At 51.6% G+C, this 18,951-nt stretch overlaps 6 protein-coding genes across 6 annotated transcripts; 4 read left to right on the top strand and 2 right to left on the bottom strand.

Moving 5' to 3' along the window:
* Positions 1-442: 442 nt before the first annotated feature.
* On the top strand, positions 443-1,123 carry TGAM01_v200804 (hypothetical protein; the record flags this gene model as incomplete). Its single annotated transcript, XM_018809359.1, has 1 exon — positions 443-1,123. One exon carries the CDS (start codon positions 443-445, stop codon positions 1,121-1,123), a length of 681 nt encoding a protein of 226 aa, XP_018657425.1.
* Positions 1,124-1,207: 84 nt separating this feature from the next.
* On the bottom strand, positions 1,208-1,891 carry TGAM01_v200803 (DSBA-like thioredoxin domain-containing protein; the record flags this gene model as incomplete). The annotated part of the gene is made up of 1 exon (XM_018809358.1): positions 1,208-1,891. One exon carries the CDS (start codon positions 1,889-1,891, stop codon positions 1,208-1,210), a length of 684 nt encoding a protein of 227 aa, XP_018657424.1.
* Positions 1,892-2,481: 590 nt separating this feature from the next.
* Positions 2,482-3,573, bottom strand: TGAM01_v200802 (hypothetical protein; the record flags this gene model as incomplete). The annotated part of the gene is made up of 1 exon (XM_018809357.1): positions 2,482-3,573. One exon carries the CDS (start codon positions 3,571-3,573, stop codon positions 2,482-2,484), a length of 1,092 nt encoding a protein of 363 aa, XP_018657423.1.
* Positions 3,574-4,074: 501 nt separating this feature from the next.
* TGAM01_v200801 (DNA replication regulator SLD2) lies at positions 4,075-5,568 on the top strand (the record flags this gene model as incomplete). The annotated part of the gene is made up of 2 exons (XM_018809356.1): positions 4,075-4,216; positions 4,274-5,568. The coding sequence occupies 2 exons, from the start codon at positions 4,075-4,077 to the stop codon at positions 5,566-5,568; spliced, it is 1,437 nt and encodes a 478-aa protein (XP_018657422.1).
* Positions 5,569-6,444: 876 nt separating this feature from the next.
* TGAM01_v200800 (hypothetical protein) lies at positions 6,445-10,272 on the top strand (the record flags this gene model as incomplete). The annotated part of the gene is made up of 1 exon (XM_018809355.1): positions 6,445-10,272. One exon carries the CDS (start codon positions 6,445-6,447, stop codon positions 10,270-10,272), a length of 3,828 nt encoding a protein of 1,275 aa, XP_018657421.1.
* A 7,082-nt stretch (positions 10,273-17,354) lies between these two features.
* TGAM01_v200799 (hypothetical protein) lies at positions 17,355-18,698 on the top strand (the record flags this gene model as incomplete). The annotated part of the gene is made up of 1 exon (XM_018809354.2): positions 17,355-18,698. One exon carries the CDS (start codon positions 17,355-17,357, stop codon positions 18,696-18,698), a length of 1,344 nt encoding a protein of 447 aa, XP_018657420.1.
* Positions 18,699-18,951: the final 253 nt, after the last annotated feature.

Below are 18,951 nucleotides of genomic sequence, written 5' to 3'. Positions count from 1 at the left end.
AGCCGCCACAGATCCTGGTGGGGTGGACGCCATTACCGCTGCCACTTTGTTATGACGACCAAGGTATCTGAGCTATCGTTATCAATCTCGCATCATCAAAAATATCCCACGATCGACAGTCACCACTACCTGGGCAAAGGTGTTCTTTGGCTTCTTTCTGCATTGCATATCTCATGTAACTCTTGCTGCGACCTGAAAAACAACTACATATACCCTTACACTGTTCTCATTGCACCAAGACGCGTCGTGCGGCCGACCGAAGCCATGGACTCGTCTCTAATGTCAGTTCACCTCGAGCAAATCCAAAGCTCATGTCAGGGAATTGACTCGCTTCCGTAAGATAGATACAATGTGGCTTCCTTTTTATGATGAAATACAAACAACAGCACTTTGCTTACTAGATCTGCCAAGTTTCCCACCTCCAAAAATATTCACCAATGCAATGCTCTCCAACAACGACATCACATCCCTAATCCGCGACACCGAGGCTCACGAACGCGCTCTATTCTCCGTCCCCCCTCCACCTTCAGCCGCCACCATAGCGTCGAAACCCTCCAAACCGTCCGAAGCCGAAGCCGAAGCCGAAGCCAAGCCCAAGAACCGCCGGCAAACAGTCTTCAACGTCGCCTCAGGCGAAGTAACGACAGGCCCGCCAACGCGAGGGGCGCCTCATCGCCGGACCGCCGTGGCCGCTGTCCTCGGCGGCGAGATGCACGAACAGCTCCGGCGAGGCGAGACGGACCGCAAGGGCGACCTGGACGTGGAAGTGCTCCTGCGCGGCGCCGAGAAGCTCTGCGGAGTGTATGAATTGCCAGGGGCTCGCGAGCGCATCGTGGCGTTGCGGGCCAGGCACCGAAATGGGAAGAACACAATGGCTTACTATGAGGCGAGAGTGGCTGAGCAGGCTGAGCAGCTGGCGAGCATGAAGAAGGACTGGATGGATCAGGACAAGGACAAGGAGCAGGACGCGGATGAGGCTCAGCAAGGCGGTAGTGATGGGTGGACGGAGGAGGATTTGAGGAGAGAGGAAGAGGAGGCGAAGCAGATGGAGACGAAGAAGAGGGAGTTGCAGGCGAGGCTAAAGTCTATGGAGAGGGATATTGGAGGGCTGAGGAACATGTAACGGTGCTTATGGAATTAAAAGGCCAAAAAATTGTGATACCCCCAAAATATATAAGCGATAGAGAGCTTGCCTCTATATAAGATTCTACACTAAAGTCTCATCCTTCTCCTTCTCCTCCTTTGCCTTGTAAAGCTGCTCAAACATGGCCGTCACATCATCCGCACCCTCAATCACAAACTTGCCATCCACCAAAATCTTCGGCACGCCCTTCATCCCCAACCTCTCCATCTCCTCCACTTCCCGATCAACATCCTCGCCTCCAGACCCGTCTTCAAGCCACCTCCTAGCCACGTCCCTCTCAATACCAGCCTTCTCCGCCGCAGCGACCAAATCCTCATAGCTCGTGATATCGCCGCCCTCCTCGAAAAACATCTTCATCATGGCCATCTGCACCTTGTCTTCCAACTCGTACCCACCCAGCTCCCGTCCCAAATGCGACAGTCTATGCGAGTCCCTCGTGTTGCCAATCCTTCCGCTAAACGTAAAGCCAAAGCCCTCCTGATCACCCATCTGCGCCATCCGCGCGCGCTTAGAAGCCAGACGGTCGGCGCCGAAGCGCGTTACGGCAATGTCCTGGACGTTGGTGGATTGGCCGTGAGGGATGGTTTTGTCCAGCTGGAAGGCGTGCCAACGGATGGTGAATGTGGACGAGGATGCATTGGGGACGGTTTTCTTAAAGAGGGCAATGGCACGACTGAGACGGGCTCGAGCGAGGTAGCAGAAGGGACAGACGGTGTCAGAAATGATTTTGATGTCGTAGTTTGCCATAGTAGAGGTAGCAGAAGTAATTAAGATTATTTCTTTTCACTTTCAAATAAGAGAATAAGAGATTTTGATAATCAGAAGCTGAATGTTATTTGAACAGATGTGTGAAAGATTAGGGATTTTTTATGGGCGATTATGGAGATGCCCATTATTTTAAATATTTTTCATCCTCCCATTCATCGACCTAAAATGTTTTAAATTGAACAAAAAGTAGTAGCAAATATTAGCTGCCTAGGCGTATCTGAGTTTCACTTTGAAGCTGGTTGCGTGTCCAGCTCGTGTGTAGTTTTGGTGGACTTGCATGGATCGGATCTTTTGCGGAAAACTGCTAGGAGTAGTGGCGCTGCATTTTCCGCAGCTCAGCTAAGAGGGCCAGGCAGACAGTCTTCAAACTTCCAACGCGACTAGCTCTGTGAATTAAACTAAATATAACTCTATTAATGAAGATGCCTAAAACTCCTTGTTTAATCGCCTATCTAAAGATGCGGGTATCATTTCCCTCTATCGTGTATCCAAAATAATTCCCAAGTACGCCTGCCCTATGTACCAGTACGTATGTACAAGCTTTGATGTTCCGCATGAATGACCACTCCCTAATCGCTTCTCTCTCTTCTTCGCCTGCCGTGTACATATGGCTCATGTCTTGATTTCCGCATCTGTTCGCGGTAACCTCGAGCTGGCCCAGGGCGGTAATAGTCGCCTCTGGATCGCATTTGGTTCTGAGTGTGCCGCATTTGAGGCGCATCTTCATTTCGGCTCCGGTCTGGCGCCGGCCCGGATGGAGACTCCTCTGGTGGGACCGGATCATATTGTACTGCTCGATCCCAGTCTTCGAGTCTTGTGAATGGACTTCTAAGCCATGATCGTAACTCGTGCAGAAACACCCGCGTGTTATCTCGGCCAAGAAACTCCGATAGCATGTCCTCAGCTTGGCCGGCGCTGCCCATGATGTCCACAGACTTCAGGATGGCAATAATATACTCCAGCAAGAACTCGGCGTTGTTCGCTCTCCGCCGCGCTTGGGATTCGCTTGGATCAGAGGTGGCAGAAGTAGTAGCAGTAGTCGCAGCAGTGGCAGCAGTGGCAGCAGGCTCATCAGCTGTGAGAAATGAAAACACCTGCAGTTCGCGGCGGATCCACATGCGTGCTCGAGACACAAGATGCTCATCACGGCAGAAGAGGCTTGGTGTCAGCTCCCGATATAGAGAGAGCCGGTTGGAGCCAACATGCTTTGAGAATCTCTTATGTAGGTAAACGTCACGCCGAAGGATCTGAACTCTTTCTGCGGCGTCATTCTGGGTCGTCAATCGAGGTGTCCTGGGCGCTCTAGCTCTGGGGCGCGGAAATGATGGTTGATGGGAGTATGTCCTTGCTGGAGACGGCTTTGGTTTCGGTTCTATAATGGTTGTTTCTCGCCGTTCAGGAGGCCCTCGTTGTACTTTGGCTACATCCCTCTTACAGAGGGGACATAGGGGTTTATCATAGAGCCAGTTCAAGATACAAAGATAGTCAAAGCTGTCATGCCCGCAGGGCAAAAGTTCGCAGGCATCGCTGACAGTGTCTAGGCAGATGACACAGCACTTGGTGGCGTTATCCGACTGTTCTCTTGCAGCCACCTCTTGCAGCGTATTCTGCAGGATCCTGCGATGTATTTCGTCATTTTCGTTGGCCAGCCCGCTTTCCATGTGTCAGCGCGACGATAGGAATGTTGCGGTGAGGGTATCGAGGAGAAGATGCAAGAAAAGGATTATCTATGGAGATTCCAAGTTGCGATATCGACTCTGCTCTTCACGGCTTAGTGGGGCAAGTGACAGCCTGTAGCACTGCTCCGTACAAGGCGCTTCTTCAGTGGGGTTGGCCTGTGGCGGTGGCGGCTGCGGCTGTTTTTAAGTGCTTCTGCTGCAAGACGCGCTTTTCTAATGACAAGCAGCGCGCTTGCATGCGCGACTTGCAGTTCCCCACATGACGCTTTTCGACAAAGGAGGATTCAAGTATACAAAACAAAACCTCTCTGGCTCTTTGTGTCTGTTTATGTTTATTTTCAAGCCTGCTTCACTTCTCTGTTTTGGTCGTCTTGGGCATCCGTTGGCGTTCCCGCAAAAGACATGTCTCTTTTGATATCCTGATTCTTCGCCTTCGATTCAATTGGTGTATACCTCGGTGGATCTTGAGCTGTTCTTTCTACAATGGAAGAGAAAGTCAAAAGAGAGTATGAAGCTAGAGCTCAGAGAGTGCGGGCTGATCTGAAGCAATGGGAGGGAGATTGGGCAAAGACGCATGGCGGAAAGAAGCCAGGCAGAGAGGATATCAAGAACAATCCTGATATAGGTAAGCTTGCATTTCCAACTGCCCACACATAATCTGCCCTCGCTAATCTCGTAAAAGCCCAGAAATATAAAGACTACAACAAGATCCGCGATATAATAGCTAGGAAGCTAGCTCCTCCTTCAGACGCCTCGACCTCAAAAAGCAAGCATGACAAGCGCAAAGCAGTTCCTATGCCAGCAGCCGAGACTCCAATGAAGCGAGCAAAACATGCCGAGACCCCTTCGAAGCGACTAGCCCCGAACGGCGACGAATACATGAACAGCCCGGCTATCTCTAGGAAACTCTTCAGCCCTGCGCCGGTGACAGCCGTTGGGCCGACACCTCAGCGAGATGGAAAAGTCCTCGGGTTGTTTGATCTATTGGTGGAAAAAGAGTTCAAGAGTCCACTGAAGGGCGTGAAGGAGATGGGTCGCCCTGCTAGTTCCCATGCAACTCCTAGCAGACGCAAAAGTCACTTGGGCGAAGATGCTATGGCCAAGTTAGGACTTACTCCCAGCTCTGCCAGCAAACGAAAGCTGTTTTCGACGCCAATGAAGAAGAGGGAAGGACAAAATATGGCCGGAACGCCCACATCCGTATCCAAGCTTCAGTTTGATACACCAGCATTTTTAAAGAGGCACTCACTTCCAACACTGGACGAGAACACAAAATTCGATGCCCCACCTCTACGGCTGCCCCGAAAGCCTCTTGTTCGTGGCCTCAGCGAAATTGTAGCCAGCCTTCGAAGAGTTGAGGAGGAGCAGCTAGACGACGACCTCGAAGCGCTGCGCGAAGTCGAGGCCGAAATGGAGTCCGGCGGTCCCCCTCAGCCTACGATTAAAATACAAAAGCCGGAGCCAAAGCAGGACATACTGGAGCCGGATAGCCAGGCTAAACAGCTGCCTTTGGGTGGGTTCGATGACGAGGGGTTGTATGATAGCCCTACAGAAGATGCCGTAGATCGTGATGGACGGCCAATGAGAGTGTTCAAGAAAAAAGGACAAAAGAGAACAACACGCCGAGCAAATATGCGACCGGTTCGAACCAAGCGACCAACGAACCTAGCTGAGGAGAATGGGAGTGACGAAAATGAAGATGGAGACGGCCAAGACACCATTCCAGACACCCAAGCTCAGGTTGGCAAACCAGATGTCGCAGGCGAGTCTGATAGCGACTTTGAAGATAAAGATGATACCCAGGATGCGAAGAGTGTGAAGACTTCGAAGAAGCCCGCCAAGGAAGAGGGCGTGGTAAAGAAGACGGTCCGCAAAGTGAACCAGCTGGCACATGCAAACTTCCAACGGCTGAAGCTACGGAACAATGGTGCCAAAGGTGGACCAGGCTATAATAGCCGGTTCCGAAGAAAACGATGAAGTATTAGGGATTGGATGCATAATATCATTTTTCGGGGCAATGGGCAAGATGAGATCTACTGTGGTGTGGGCTTGATGGGAAATGCATACAGGGCGTTCTTCGGGATGGGGCGGACATTCAATACATACATACACTCGAGCGACATGGACTTGAGAGCGATATTTTTTTGTACTTAGAAAAAATCAGGCAACTTGATATGATGAAGCATGCATTGGGCTTTTGAGACTAATTGTCCTATTGTGATAGTATCAAACAATAGGTATGTGTGTGGTTACCTTGACCTCACTTTTACCTGACTCTGCACGTATCATGGGATGGACCGTTGACTTTTTTTTTTATATATATTCTTCGGCTTCTTCATTTTTTTTCAATTGTCTTTCATCTTCTTCTTCTTTCTTTACACAAAGCCAATCCTTAGCTAGGGAAGCATCTCAAAGCCCCAAAAATAGCATTCGCTCTGAAGAACAAAGAGGTCTTTCACCTTTGCATCTGTCTGCAGCTGCAGTACACATTTCTGAATCACCACTCCGTTTTTTTTTCCCCTTAACTTCTTTTCTCAGTTGCATATATGCCCCATATTTGGGCTTGAGTTTTTTTTCTACTTTTTTTTTTCAGTCTTGGTCATTTGCAAATATTCTAGGATTGTCATGGATTTTTGAAGTTTTGACATTTCCCCCCTTTTTGTTCTTTTGGTCATTTGGGATCTCATTGGGAGTTATACCACCGGTTTGGGAGTCATTTTCTGCTTTTATTTTCGCTATAATCAACAGCTATTCGCTTTTGCTTACTTTCGGGCCTGATACTCAACGCCCAGTTTTGGTATCTATCTCTGAGGTTGGAAAGGGGCTTGGAAAGGGGAAATGGAGTACAACACAATGTCCGGCGACACAGATAAGAAGTTGGTTTCCTCGCCGAGAAAGAGACTTATAACGAAGAAAGAGAAGGATGAAATCTCCAGGAGCAGCAATGCTTCTAGAATTCATGCCTGGCGCGCTGCCGTCTCAAGTTTCAGCGCCCGCGGCTCAGCATCGCCAGAGTCTTTCATCCGTCGTCGACTTCCGCCTCTTGATTTGGACGAAATTCCGTTGGATCTCAAAAAAGCTCTTACTGGACCGATCGAGACAAGCCAGTTCTTCTCTCCTCCCAGTTCGCCACCTTCATTCTGCTCGACCATTCAGGACTCTGAAGCGACTGATCCTTTATCAACTGTTCCCAGTCAAAGCGTTCGCCAACCGAACACAACTGAGAATTCATCTCCAACTTCAGTTCTAAGTGTTGATATACATGAATGCATTCTATCCGCACCCAAATCCAGCTATAAGGACTTCGAGCCCCCTAATGGCATGTCAATTATGCCCGAGTGGAGCGCTCTTCAAGCACTCTCGCCATACCTGGATGCGTCTCAGACAGATGGATGCGCACAAGATTTCAAAGAGATAGTTCTCAGTGACTTTTCAATCTACCTCGATACCCCCGACTATCCGGAAGAGATGCGGTCTCTCCACCACCTAAACACGAAAATAAGACACGGCAACTTCTTTTTTGACGGCGTTCTCGGTATTGGCAACAAAAAAGTATATGTGCGTCGCATTCAGATAGCTGCGGTTCCCATTGGAAACTACGGCTCAGTCTCAAAGCACACGGTCCGGGGAAATATTTGGCTACAGTCTCCATTGGGTTCTAAACAGGCGTTATTTTACAAATTGGGAAAACCGGCACGGGAATACGGGCGTTTCTATTACCCCTTTTTATGGGTTGCGGATTTGGCGAAGCATTTTGTGGATTTTCTTTGCATCATGGCGGACAACGGGCGCAAGGTTTCTATTCATCACTTTCGATCGACTTTTGTTGCGTGGCTGAAGAAGAGCCACGGGGGAGCGCCGGAGTTTCTGGAGTGGTTGAGCCAACACCCAAGCGAGGACTATCGGACTTCGGTTGTTGCAAACATCAAATTCCTCTATAAGGAGGCTGTAGGGGTGCTGGGCCACCCGAAAGCTTGCTTTCACGCGATATGGGCTGAAGGTTTGGACTTTCAGCTATTCAAGAGCTTGCCTGCGGTGGAGGATCCCCCAACAATCGTTACTCAGTATATATACGATTGCTTTGAGCATTTGCCGTTTGGCGATCGTCTTCAGGTTATTCCTTTGAGCCTCAAGACCACCAAGCTTCGCAATGAGTTGATTCGACAACGGCACTTGGAATACCCGTCGACTTTACACCACACTGCTAAAGATCTTATTGCGCCATCACAAGAAAGCATCAACAACATCAAGCCTGGTGATACCATTTCGACGCACAGAGATGATGTAGCATCTGGAACGATATGGAAGAGAGAGCTCTCCAAGGGCTTCTCAGATGTGGACAGATGGTTCGCCCGGGTACAGTCTGTTCACGTTGACAGAAATGGACTGCGCACGTTTGATGTGATCTGGTACTATCGCCCAGTGGACACTCTCTGTGGTTTGATGAAATATCCATGGAACAATGAGCTATTCCTCTCCGACCACTGCTCTTGCTCAGAACTGTCCAAAATAGACGAAAACGAGATCCTTGGCGTTCACGACGTCGAGTTCTGGGGAACGTCAACAACAAAAGCAGAGTTCTTCTGCCGGCAAACCTATCTCCAGGAAGAACGAAGATGGGTGACGTTGAAGGAAAGCCATTTGTGGTGCGAGCATACTTGGGTACAACAACCAAAGACGACCTCCGCGCCGGCATATCAACCCGGGGAGACATATTTGCTACACCTAGACTTGAAGAGTGACGTTTCAGAGCCCTGTGCGTTCATCGGCCTGGCTAGAGAGGGCAGCGCCAGAGTTTATCAGTTCAAACGACTTCTGCGACGGAGACAAGTTGACTCAAAGGCTCCAAACGCGCGACCAAACGAACTAGTGTACAGCGAGCAAACCGTCAAAGTGAAGAAAAGCCAAATCCTGACCTCATGCTCAGTGAAATTCTTTCGAGATGGTGACAAAATTCCTACACCATATGATCGCGATGGTACAGGAAATCTCTTCTACATCACTCATCAGCAGATTCTCATTGATGGAGCTTCATTTTATACCCCGTTAAAAACAGCACCAGCTTCTCTGCAGCAAGGACCTGTTTCCCTCCCGGCAACAGAAAAGCTTCGTGGCATTGATTTGTTCTGCGGAGGTGGCAACTTTGGCAGAGGCCTTGAAGATGGCGGAGCTATTCAAATGAAATGGGCAAACGACTATGACAGCAAAGCCATCCATACTTACATGGCGAACGTCAAAAACCCCCAAAACGTTCATCCCTTTCTCGGTTCTATTGACGATTTACAACGACTATCTATGCAAGGCGAGTTCGCAAAGAATGTGCCACAGATTGGAGACGTCGACTTTATATCTGGCGGCAGCCCCTGTCCCGGCTTCTCCGCCCTCACCAACGATAAGACCACCGCAGCACAGCGTAAGAATCAATCGCTCGTCGCAGCCTTTGCATCCTTCGTCGACCTCTACCGGCCCAAGTACGGCGTGCTAGAAAACGTCCCCGGCATCGTCAACAAGAAAACAGCCCGCGACCAAGACGTCTTCAGCCAGCTCATCTGCGGCCTCGTCGGCCTCGGCTACCAAACGCAATTCTTCTTCCTCGACGCATCCTCATGCGGCTCGCCGCAGCGCAGGCCTCGCATCTTCGTCATATTCGCCGCACCGGGGCTCGAGCTGCCCAAGAAGCCCGTGCATACCCATTCCCATCCCGCAAACACGCGAGAGCTCGGCATCGGATACCTGCCCAACGGCCAGAGCATGGCAGCTCGGAAAATGCCCACTGCCACTCCATTTAGATACGTGACCGCAGAAGAAGCAGTGTCGGACTTGCCTCCCCTCCACGACGCCCAGCCCGACATCTGCGTTCCGTATCCCGACCACCGCCAGACGAGGGGCCACACCAAAACACAACGAGCTCGCATATCAGCCATCCCAACGCAGCCATGGGGCATGGACTTTGCAACAGCCTGGTACGGCCAAGACCGGTCCAAGGGACAAGCCGGCGCAGGCACAATGACAGCAGCCGAGCGAGACATGTTCTACAAGGCAAGCGGTCCATCCTCGAAAGAGCCCATGAACACGCTCCCCGCCTCAAAGGCATACGGTCGAATGTTCCCCAACAAGCTCTTCGAGACCATCGTGACGGCAACAACACCAACAGACGCCAAAAACGGGCGCGTCCTCCACTGGCGAGAAAACAGACTCATCACCGTTATGGAAGCGCGCCGGGCGCAAGGCTTCCGCGACGAAGAAGTCCTCCTGGGAGACCCCGGGACGCAGTACAAAATTGTCGGCAACAGCGTGGCGAGACAAGTCGCCGTCGCTCTGGGAGTCACATTTCGCGACGCATGGGCGACGAGTTTGGAAAGAAACAAGGAGCTCAAGCTTGCAGGTCGTCACGCTGTGGAAGAGGCAGATGCTATTGATGAGCCCATCGTATCTGATATCACATGTTCGTCTAGGTCTCATTCTCTTGATACGACGATACGGACCACTGCTTCCAGGGACTCTACGCCTTTGACATCCGCAGAGAGCGTGCGAGATGGCGGCGGCAGCCCAACTCGGCAAACAAAGCTCACAAACGGCTGTAAGCGTGGGTATTCATCAGGGGCCCTAGTTGTGGAGATATCTCAAGCTTTGAAGAGACGAAAGTTGGGCGTTGGTGCCCGAATGCCTGCCCACCGTTAAGTAGCAGAATTTAGAAACAATGAGATAGGAGTATCTACAGGTATATTTTAGACAGCAAAAGTACATATTGCTATCATCTAGTATGGCGATGAGATTATAAGATAGAGTTTGTCTTCTTTACCTAAGTATAGGAAGAAACAAAATAAATGATGGAACGCTCCAAATCCGTGCATTCACCGAGTTAACTTTATGAGTTGAGCTGTTGCAAGTCAGACCAACGGCCAAGTATCGCAGTGTATCTTTATCTTTGCTGCGATACAAGCCCGCATATAAGCAGGTACTTGAATGTTCGTATTTGGAGTGTACCTACTTGGAGTACTCGAAAGTACCTCTGCTGCAAGTGGATATCCTTGTCCTGCAAAATGCGATGTGTCAACTCAAAGCGCATGAGATCTACGGGAATACCATTTTAGCACGATTTGCATCGGGAAGGCCTCCTTTGCGGGTTTTGTTATTTAGCCTTATTGCCTGATATTAAGCGCTTATCGAATGCAGCCGACAACAGGGCATCTCTGCCGAGTAATTAGAGTGATGCTGTCGCCTTGTTCCCTTGCCTCATTCGTCACTATGCTTAGTTGAAGAGCTTGTTCTTTGTATAGAGATTGTCAATCCAGCCATATCCAGCCATATAAGATGGGTACCTACGAGTATCTTATACCGTCTGGTGCATTTAGTGCACATGGTTCCACGCATAGTCGCATACACGTTGCCCCTGATACTTCCTACTAGTATAGGTGTCAAATCGTGCATTCTGCAGCAGGGCCCTGTTTAGATGAGTCCGACAACTCGGCACTCGGGTGCGCTGAGGATGACAAAAAGGACCGAAGATAGAGCAGGCTCTCGGGACACGATCGACAGCCTTGTTGTTTCGGACAACGTCGAGCCTCGGGCTGCCAGCTGCTTATCTCCATCGTGGATTTCATTGACAATTTTGGTTGTTGAAGCTATTTCGGCGTTGCTCACGCAATTACCCCATCGGGTAACCTCTCATTGCAAGGGTCTAAGGCTAGCTCTGACGTATCGACAGGATACCCAGTCAAGGTGCGCGGTTGGCGATATTGTCTCCATATTAGACGGGAGGCTTGCTCGTGCCTGTACCAGGACAAGTACTGCCAACATTCCGTCTTGGCAGTCAGCCGAATCGCAGCGAAGAGGACAGACGACGACAGCCTCGCCGGCTTACTACAAGCATTAGTCGTGAGCAGCCTTCAAGCCACGCTGCTGACTGTGTATTCTCACACATGGCACCCATCCCGCACCGGCATGCTCGCACAAGGCGTTCATGGCTTGGTTGCATTTTGCAAGCGCATGCCACACGCATGCCACATGCATGTTGATGTGCGTCCCCGACTGATGGGTAAGCTAAGCTGAGTGCAGAGGCCCTGTCCCTGTCCCTTGAAGCTCAATCTGCGACCTCTAGCAAAAAGCCTGGCCGGGGGCCGTGGTCACGCATGCAAGGCCGAAATGTCAACTCCATGGGGTAAGTGATGCGGTTCCGGGCACGATTTGGCGCCATCCTCGGGGTTCTGCCGTACGCAAAATCTGGGCTCCGGTTGCCATCTTTGCGCCAGCTTCACATGCCTTTTTCCTCGCTGTTGAGTTCCCGTTTTCTCTTTTTCGTTTCTCACGGAGCACAGGGCCGGGTCAAAGGATCCATATCCCGCTTCTTCCCTGCTGCGCGGTGGATTGCGGAAGCCAGCAGAACCAATCCTGGGCGGGTTTCACCGAGCGCACACGCAGCAGCTGAAAGGAGGTCGTGATTTTTCCTTTGCTACCCCTCACGCCACGCTCGCTTTATATGCCGCGTCGCACAAGCGGCTGGAGGGCATTTGGGGCGGAATAATCTCCATAGGTGCTTGCAAGGTGGTGTGCGACGAGTACTTGTAGGTATTCTTTGGCCTCGTACTTGATGCTTGTGCCGCGACAGAGCGATATGGGCTTACGGCCAGAAGGCTGAAGGCAAAACATCCATCCATTCCTAGAGTATCCCGGCAGCGTAGGCGCACAGGATTCGCCGTGCTTTTGCTCCGTGCTCCATAATAAGTGATGATGGAAATGCACTCTCGGGCTTGAGAGCACCCGCGGCCGGTGATGGTCGAATTCACTCAATCCCGACGCCACGTGTCGATACGGACCAGCATCAGCAGCGGGCAAGCCTAGCTCGGCCTGAAAGAGGCTGTCAAATATTATCGTTGACGACACGGGAACGAAAACGAATATGCAGCCCTTGTAACCCTTGTAGCCCTTGTGTGGCCCTTGTCGCAGCCAGGAACCCGAGTCGTGACGCTGGTTCGAGTGCCCCTGTGCCTGTGCCTATGTCTGTGTCTGTGCCTGTGCCTGTAAGTGGGTGCAAGGCGCCAGCAAGCGAGCGCGCAAATCGCCGTCGCCAAGTTTCCGAAAGTACCGACAGGGAGCGGAAACTGCAGCAGGGGACCCGGCTTTGCTTTATACGGCACTAGACGCTGCAAGAGCACTTGAATGATATTTGATGCCAGGCCTTGCATCCAAGTAGCTGCGTGTCTGTCGTATTACGTTGCGAGCTGTACTTGGTGCCGTACTTTACAAGTGATACACCATTGTCTTATATACAAACAAGGCAGCTACTTACACATGCTAATAGCTGTATGACAGAGGGCACAGAACGGGTATATTGTGTATGATCTGCGGCCTACTTGTACTACTAAGGTAGGCAGTACCTGTAATATTCCTGCCAAGTACCTTAGGTAGTAAGAAGGAGCAAGCTGAAATAGGTAGTACTGCAGTCATACTTGTAGGTACCACAAGTAATATCGCAGGATAAGCACGGGCAGGAGCAATCGTACGACCACAGGCATAAGAGGGAGCAGGCGCAATAGAAGGAGCGAGTAGTCGTGCTTAGTGCCTCGTAGTGAGTGCGGATTAGCTAGATCTGCAGGTACGGGGTTTCTGTTCCCGAAGGAGCGAATGACTTGGAGCTGCCGTCTCCATCCAGTGACAGTTGGCGCGAAGAGGAGCTTCGACCTATCACAAGACGCGGGTTCGCAATTCTATGGAGAACATGTACCTACTGGCACTTGCCTGCGGGAAAAGACAGCGAGACATGGCAGCCATTGTTCTTCTCTTCGTTGTCTCTCTTTATCCAGCCTCTTTTGATGCCCCGGCTTTCAATATTCAAAACCCGACTGGGCGCGGGCCCGGTGCGCTGATCGTCGGAAAGGGCGAATAACAATACGAATACAGCCAGCACTCGTACTTGTAACTCCGTACTACCTGGACAGCTAGCGGCCTAGCTCTTTTGCTTGGACAGAACGGCCCCCGAAAAAAAGAGGGAAAGATGGGGGCGATGGAGCCGTGCCTTTTGAAACCGGCGACGATTCGGGCATGGCCGACACCTCAAAGCGTCGAATCGAGCCTTTAACGCCCAACGCACCAAGAAGTAGCACAAGCGCTACGACTGCTTGCGCTGCTAGTGCTCGCACCAGGTGCGGGTGCCATGCCCAATCAAGTACCGAGCAAGTACAAGACTTTGCTTGTGCGGATTCAAACGACGGGAAAAACAGTATCGGGGGAGGAAGCATGTGCCTTGACATTGCTAGAAATATTCGTGGGAGCTTGAGACTGCAATATGCCACTACAGTGTAGGCAGACTATGCCAGGCATGGCCATGGAACCACAGCCCACCTGGCTGGTGTCTGGGGCCTTGCCCTGGCCCGGTGCCTGGTTTTTGACATGTCTCGACGGGGGGCCTCATGCGGTCTTTAGACTCGAAAGAAGCCACGGCCTTCCGAGCGCGACTCCGCAGTGCATGGGGCGGTTGCAGGGCCTCGCTGGACCAACGGCGGCTAACCTTTGGCCCTCCACTTATTTTTCTTTCTGGAAACTGGCGAGGAACGTTTGGAGCGGCGACCGGGACCTCGGGAGAAGAGGCCAGGCCCAAAATAAAGCATGCTGCGGCACAGTTTCGCCTCGCACGGAGTTGATGCAGTTTGACGGAGCCGTGCTCTCTTTTGCAGGCGTCCCATGCCTTTGCTCCGGTCTCTTCTCGTTTTCCCATTGCCTAAAGCGCTGTCTGTGCCTGTCGGAAAGGACGCCCCCGGTTGCTTGGCAGCAGCAGCTTTATCCATTGCCGTGCCTTCGCTTGCTGGTCAAACAGGCCGGATGATTGCTCGCTCATGCACGGCGGCTTTCGAAACTCTTTGCTCAGCCAGGCTCGCCGCAGACTACCTTCAGTATGGAGTGTTGATTGCCCTGTTCATTAAAGAGAGTTCAATGCAACGGCTGGAGTTGCCCCAGTTGGGCAAGAGGGCGGATGAGAGTTTGAGCGAAACTAATTCGCAGACTCTAGCGCCTTTTGGAACCGGCACGGCTCCCTACTCGACCGTGTGTTCGTGGCTGGAGCACTAAAACGCCAGCCAGTGCCGCATCGTGCCTGTGTGAGAGAATATTTACTCGTCGAGAGCTGGCAAAATCGCCGTTGCGCAGGGCAGAGGCGAATGGGATGGAGCTGCGGAGGCGCTGGACGTCGAATGAGATGCCGCCTGTCGCCCGTGTTATGGAGCAGATGCTTGTCAATCAGTGTATGGCATACATGGCATGGGACAGGCATATCAGAGCCACATACTGTGTCCAGTTGCAGCAGCAAGGACCGGCTGTCGCCGCTCCAACGATTGCGCCGAGCTGCGCCTTCTTGTCAAGCCTGGTCGATTCGATTACTCTGATCTATTCGCACAGGCACTCTCGTAATGCTTGCTGTCTGTACCTGTGCGAGAGACGCTGCACATTGCCAGCCGTAGCAGCATCGTTTACAATGACTGTCTTAGTATACTGAGCAAAGAGAGACTGCTAGTAAACAGGTCGCCGAATCAAATCGCCCAAGTACCTGTCAAGTACCGCCTGCAGCCTTTTGCCTCTGCGACTTGGGCCTACTTCCATGTTTTATGGCTCTATTCTAGTCTAGTGCCTGTGCTTGTGGTACCCACCGCAAGCGCCTAGACCCCCCCCATCTTTAATCAAGACTGCCGGCCCTGCACGCACCAAAATAGCGAGAGCGAGCCTCCTTCAATTGAAAGGCACCGGCATCTCATTTTCTTTTCCTGCCATTTGCTCCTGAAGAGCTCCCCCAAGCTTACAAGGATCCCGTCACACCTCTTATTTTGTTCCTTCTTCTACTTCGTCCCATCCATTTCCGTCTTTTCTTTTTTTCTTTTCTCTTCGTCGTCCCAGACTAGGTATTACAATTCACAGCGCATTGGGCCTCGTCGGGTTCGGCGGAATTGATCTCGTTGCTTTTACCTTTATTTCTTCATCTCGAGATCGATTCTCCTCGTCTTCGAAAGACACTTCTCTCTCCTTCTTCGTTCCCGTCTACTTCTTTTCAGGTCACGAGATTACCGTTTTCGATACTTTTCACACACAACCCCACACATTACGCGAGACGGGCCCTTGAACGTGTGTTGGAGAAGTCGGTTTTCTGTATCAAGTACCCGCGAGAGTGTCTCAGAAAAAAGTGAGACAGCCCCAAGGGAGCGACGAAACCTCAGCGCTGCGCCTGGACGCGCAGAGTGGCGAGTGCGACTTACATCGACGGCCGGCCTTGTTTTATGACCTGTTAGATACCAGATTGCATTGCAGCCTTACCAAGCACCACCATCCGCCGTTGGCATTAATCATCCCGACCAGGGCCTCCTAGTACGCACGCTGCGAGCCCTCGTATACGGCAACATCCAAGAGCTTAAAAATCGGGCTATCGACGACGAACATTCGACTCGCTTCTGCCGCAGAAAAGCTTCAGTTGGGCTCAAGCGCAGGTCGTTGGCACATTCCTTGCACACGCACGAATACGGTTATCATCTGTCACCAACATTGCTGCTGCATAGAGTCTGGAATACTTGCACGACGACCATAGGCCATCCATCTCGCGGCCTAGCCTTCGACGTTTCCCACTCCATCCCGTTTTCGTTTCTTTTTGGGCCACTCGACATCCCTGTACCGCTCAACTACGTGCGCCATGACATATATTGTAAGTCGCTTCATATCTCAGTCAGAATGTCTCGTCCGTCACATGCGTCTCCATCCGCCTCTTGTCTTGTCGCTTCCCTCTCTGGCTTCCCTGCTTTGCTTAGCCTTTTCAAAATGGCCCAATGCAAAGCTTTTACTCCTCTCCCATGCATGTTGCATGCAATCCTAGCCCAACCTGCAGCATGTGCATATGCGCAACCCAACTCACCGTGCAAAGCTGCATTTCATCTTCGACATGGCTCTCCAATCGAACGGCGCCACATTCAACCTCCACGCAGCCGTCCCCGTATTTTGCCTTTCTTTTTCTTGTTCTTCCCGGACTGTCTGGTCCCATCCACTGGCTCTTCACCTACATAAACTTCGCCCGCTTGGTTGGCTTTGGCCTTTTTTTGTACTAGCCGCAGCTTGGAAGCGTGCGTTGGGGGCTGATGGCCGCCTCAAGCTGCCGTCACTATGATTGCTCTTGGACGACAGAGAAGCGGTACACGATGTCCGTTACATGCAGACTCGGAAGTACACCGCTTCTATCAGTTTGTCCTCCCATCTACCTACCCACATGGCTTTCTCTTACTGGCATCACCCATGCTGTCTGCAGCCTTGCTGGCCTGAGCTTAGGGAACCCAGTTGCCTTCTGGATCCTGTGTGTTCTTGAATGATTGGTCCCATTGGACGAGTGTCCTGGCCTCTAGGGGAGCCAAGAATAAGGGCTGCGTCACCCTTGCTCGAGGCTCATATCACACAAGCATTCCTAGTGTCGCTGTTATTTCTACTTCAAGGGGTCAAGGGACGCCCTTCCTGCCCGCACAAGTGCAAGTCCTCTTATCTCGCTGTGCCTCTCTGGTTTCATGGCAACAGCCGATTATTATATTTCAACATCATCTGGACATGTCTCTTGGGCTAAGTCGGCCCACCATTACTTTATATTCCTTCTACTGCATCTCATAATTTTAAATATCTGGTTGCCCATGCACTCGCTTCGGTCTACAAATTCCTATGAGCGGATCATGGATCTGACACTCTTGCTGACGCTTAATCTGCAGCTATGTCTGGCTCATTATTGTGACATCCATGGGCCGACGCCCTTGATGGTCACCGAAGGTCTGGCGGCAGCTTGCAGCACATGTAATGAGGGTCCAGCCGTAAACATCGACAAGCCCCCGCGCTCAGCCCCAGCCGCATCAGAATCGCAGCCTCGAACAACGTCTACCACACTCGCCGATGGCATTCGAGACTTGAGCATATCTCACGATGCCCAATCCCACCGCCCGGCCCTGCGTCGATCTCCAGGCACTGGCCCTGGCGCTGGTAAAGATGGCACTGCCATGACAGGCCTCGATACACCTCCCGAGAGCCCACGGCCCTTGTCTCAGCAGCCACGACGAGACTCAAGCTACCGTAGGACTTATGACGAAACTGTCACCCGCAAACAAGGCCCCTGCGACAACTGTGCCATGACGTTGCCCCGCCGACAGCAGAATGCCGCAGCAGTCCCGGAAGATGTCATTGACGAGCGATCGCCAACCTTGCGTACCCGTGCGCCAGCTGAGCGTGTCTTTCTTCCTCTCGACCCAGTGGCCTCGCCGCCAAATTCGCAGTCATCTAGTGATACTGATGCGGATCATGACCTTCCAAGACAGGCACGCAGTAGAAGAAACGTGTCTACTGTGAGCTCTCGCACAACGTCGTGTTCCAGCACGTCCACGACCTCGGAACGCCACCCCAGTCACATTCACTATGTAGATTATACGTCTACACATGAGCCAATCCTCGCCGAATCTTTTTCTCTAATTCGAGCTTCATGTCTGCGAGCCCTGACATTTGAAACTCTGCCTCGAGCTCCCTCAACTATAACGCCAACATCTTCTCCCCAGCATCACAACTCTCCCTCCTTTGTAACCACCCAAAGCGCTGGGGCGGCTGCATCAGGCGGAGCCATCTTCTTTGGCGATTCCGCGACTGGATATACCACAGCTTACATTTTTCGAATACCCGATGTCCATGCTCGAGGGCATAAACGTGTGTACGCCTTTCTGGCTCTCAGCACTCACAAAGAGAGACTTGCCATGAAGTCATTTACGGGAATTTCATCTACCTTTCGCGAGCTCGCTATTTGGATTCAAACCCTCGCCGAGGCTGAGGCAGAGCGCACTGCAGAGTCGTCTCCCATCGGCAGCGTCAAGCACAGCGGCGGGCCGAGCAGCCATGTGGCATCATCATCCACTTCCGAGGCCCCGATTGTGGACCGCAGCGGCAGCAGCTTTCTGACAGGCGGAAGCGGCTTCACCAGACGCATGGGAGGTCCTGGCGGCGTTTCTGCGCTGAAAGCTCGTGGACTTGCCGAGCTCGTTGGGCAGCCAGACTTCTTCATCAGTTTGCATAAGAAGTTTGTTCAGCTGTTGTTCGAGGTTGGTGTGTCCCTAAATTCATAACGGAATTGCGAGCACTTGTTCTCCACACCTCATCCGACCGAGGTTTTCCTTAAATTGTATTATTCACTTTCTGTAATCGTTTCTACTGATACCCGCCGCACGGCATTGCGAAACATTATTAAACGGATGATTGGGCCTACTTGATGTGTGTACTCAATAATCCTCGAAACTATCTCACGGCGCATGGTCCCATGCCCTTGATACTGTGTTCATTGTCAGCATAGCACCGGTGTTTTGTCTATTCTTGTCTGCA

Source organism: Trichoderma gamsii (assembly GCF_001481775.2).
Source record: "Trichoderma gamsii strain T6085 chromosome Unknown Scaffold_2.2, whole genome shotgun sequence".
In the NCBI taxonomy this organism is placed as follows: Eukaryota; Fungi; Ascomycota; class Sordariomycetes; order Hypocreales; family Hypocreaceae; genus Trichoderma; species Trichoderma gamsii.
Note: the sequence above shows the minus strand (reverse complement) of the source record. Positions and strands in the feature narration are given on the sequence as shown.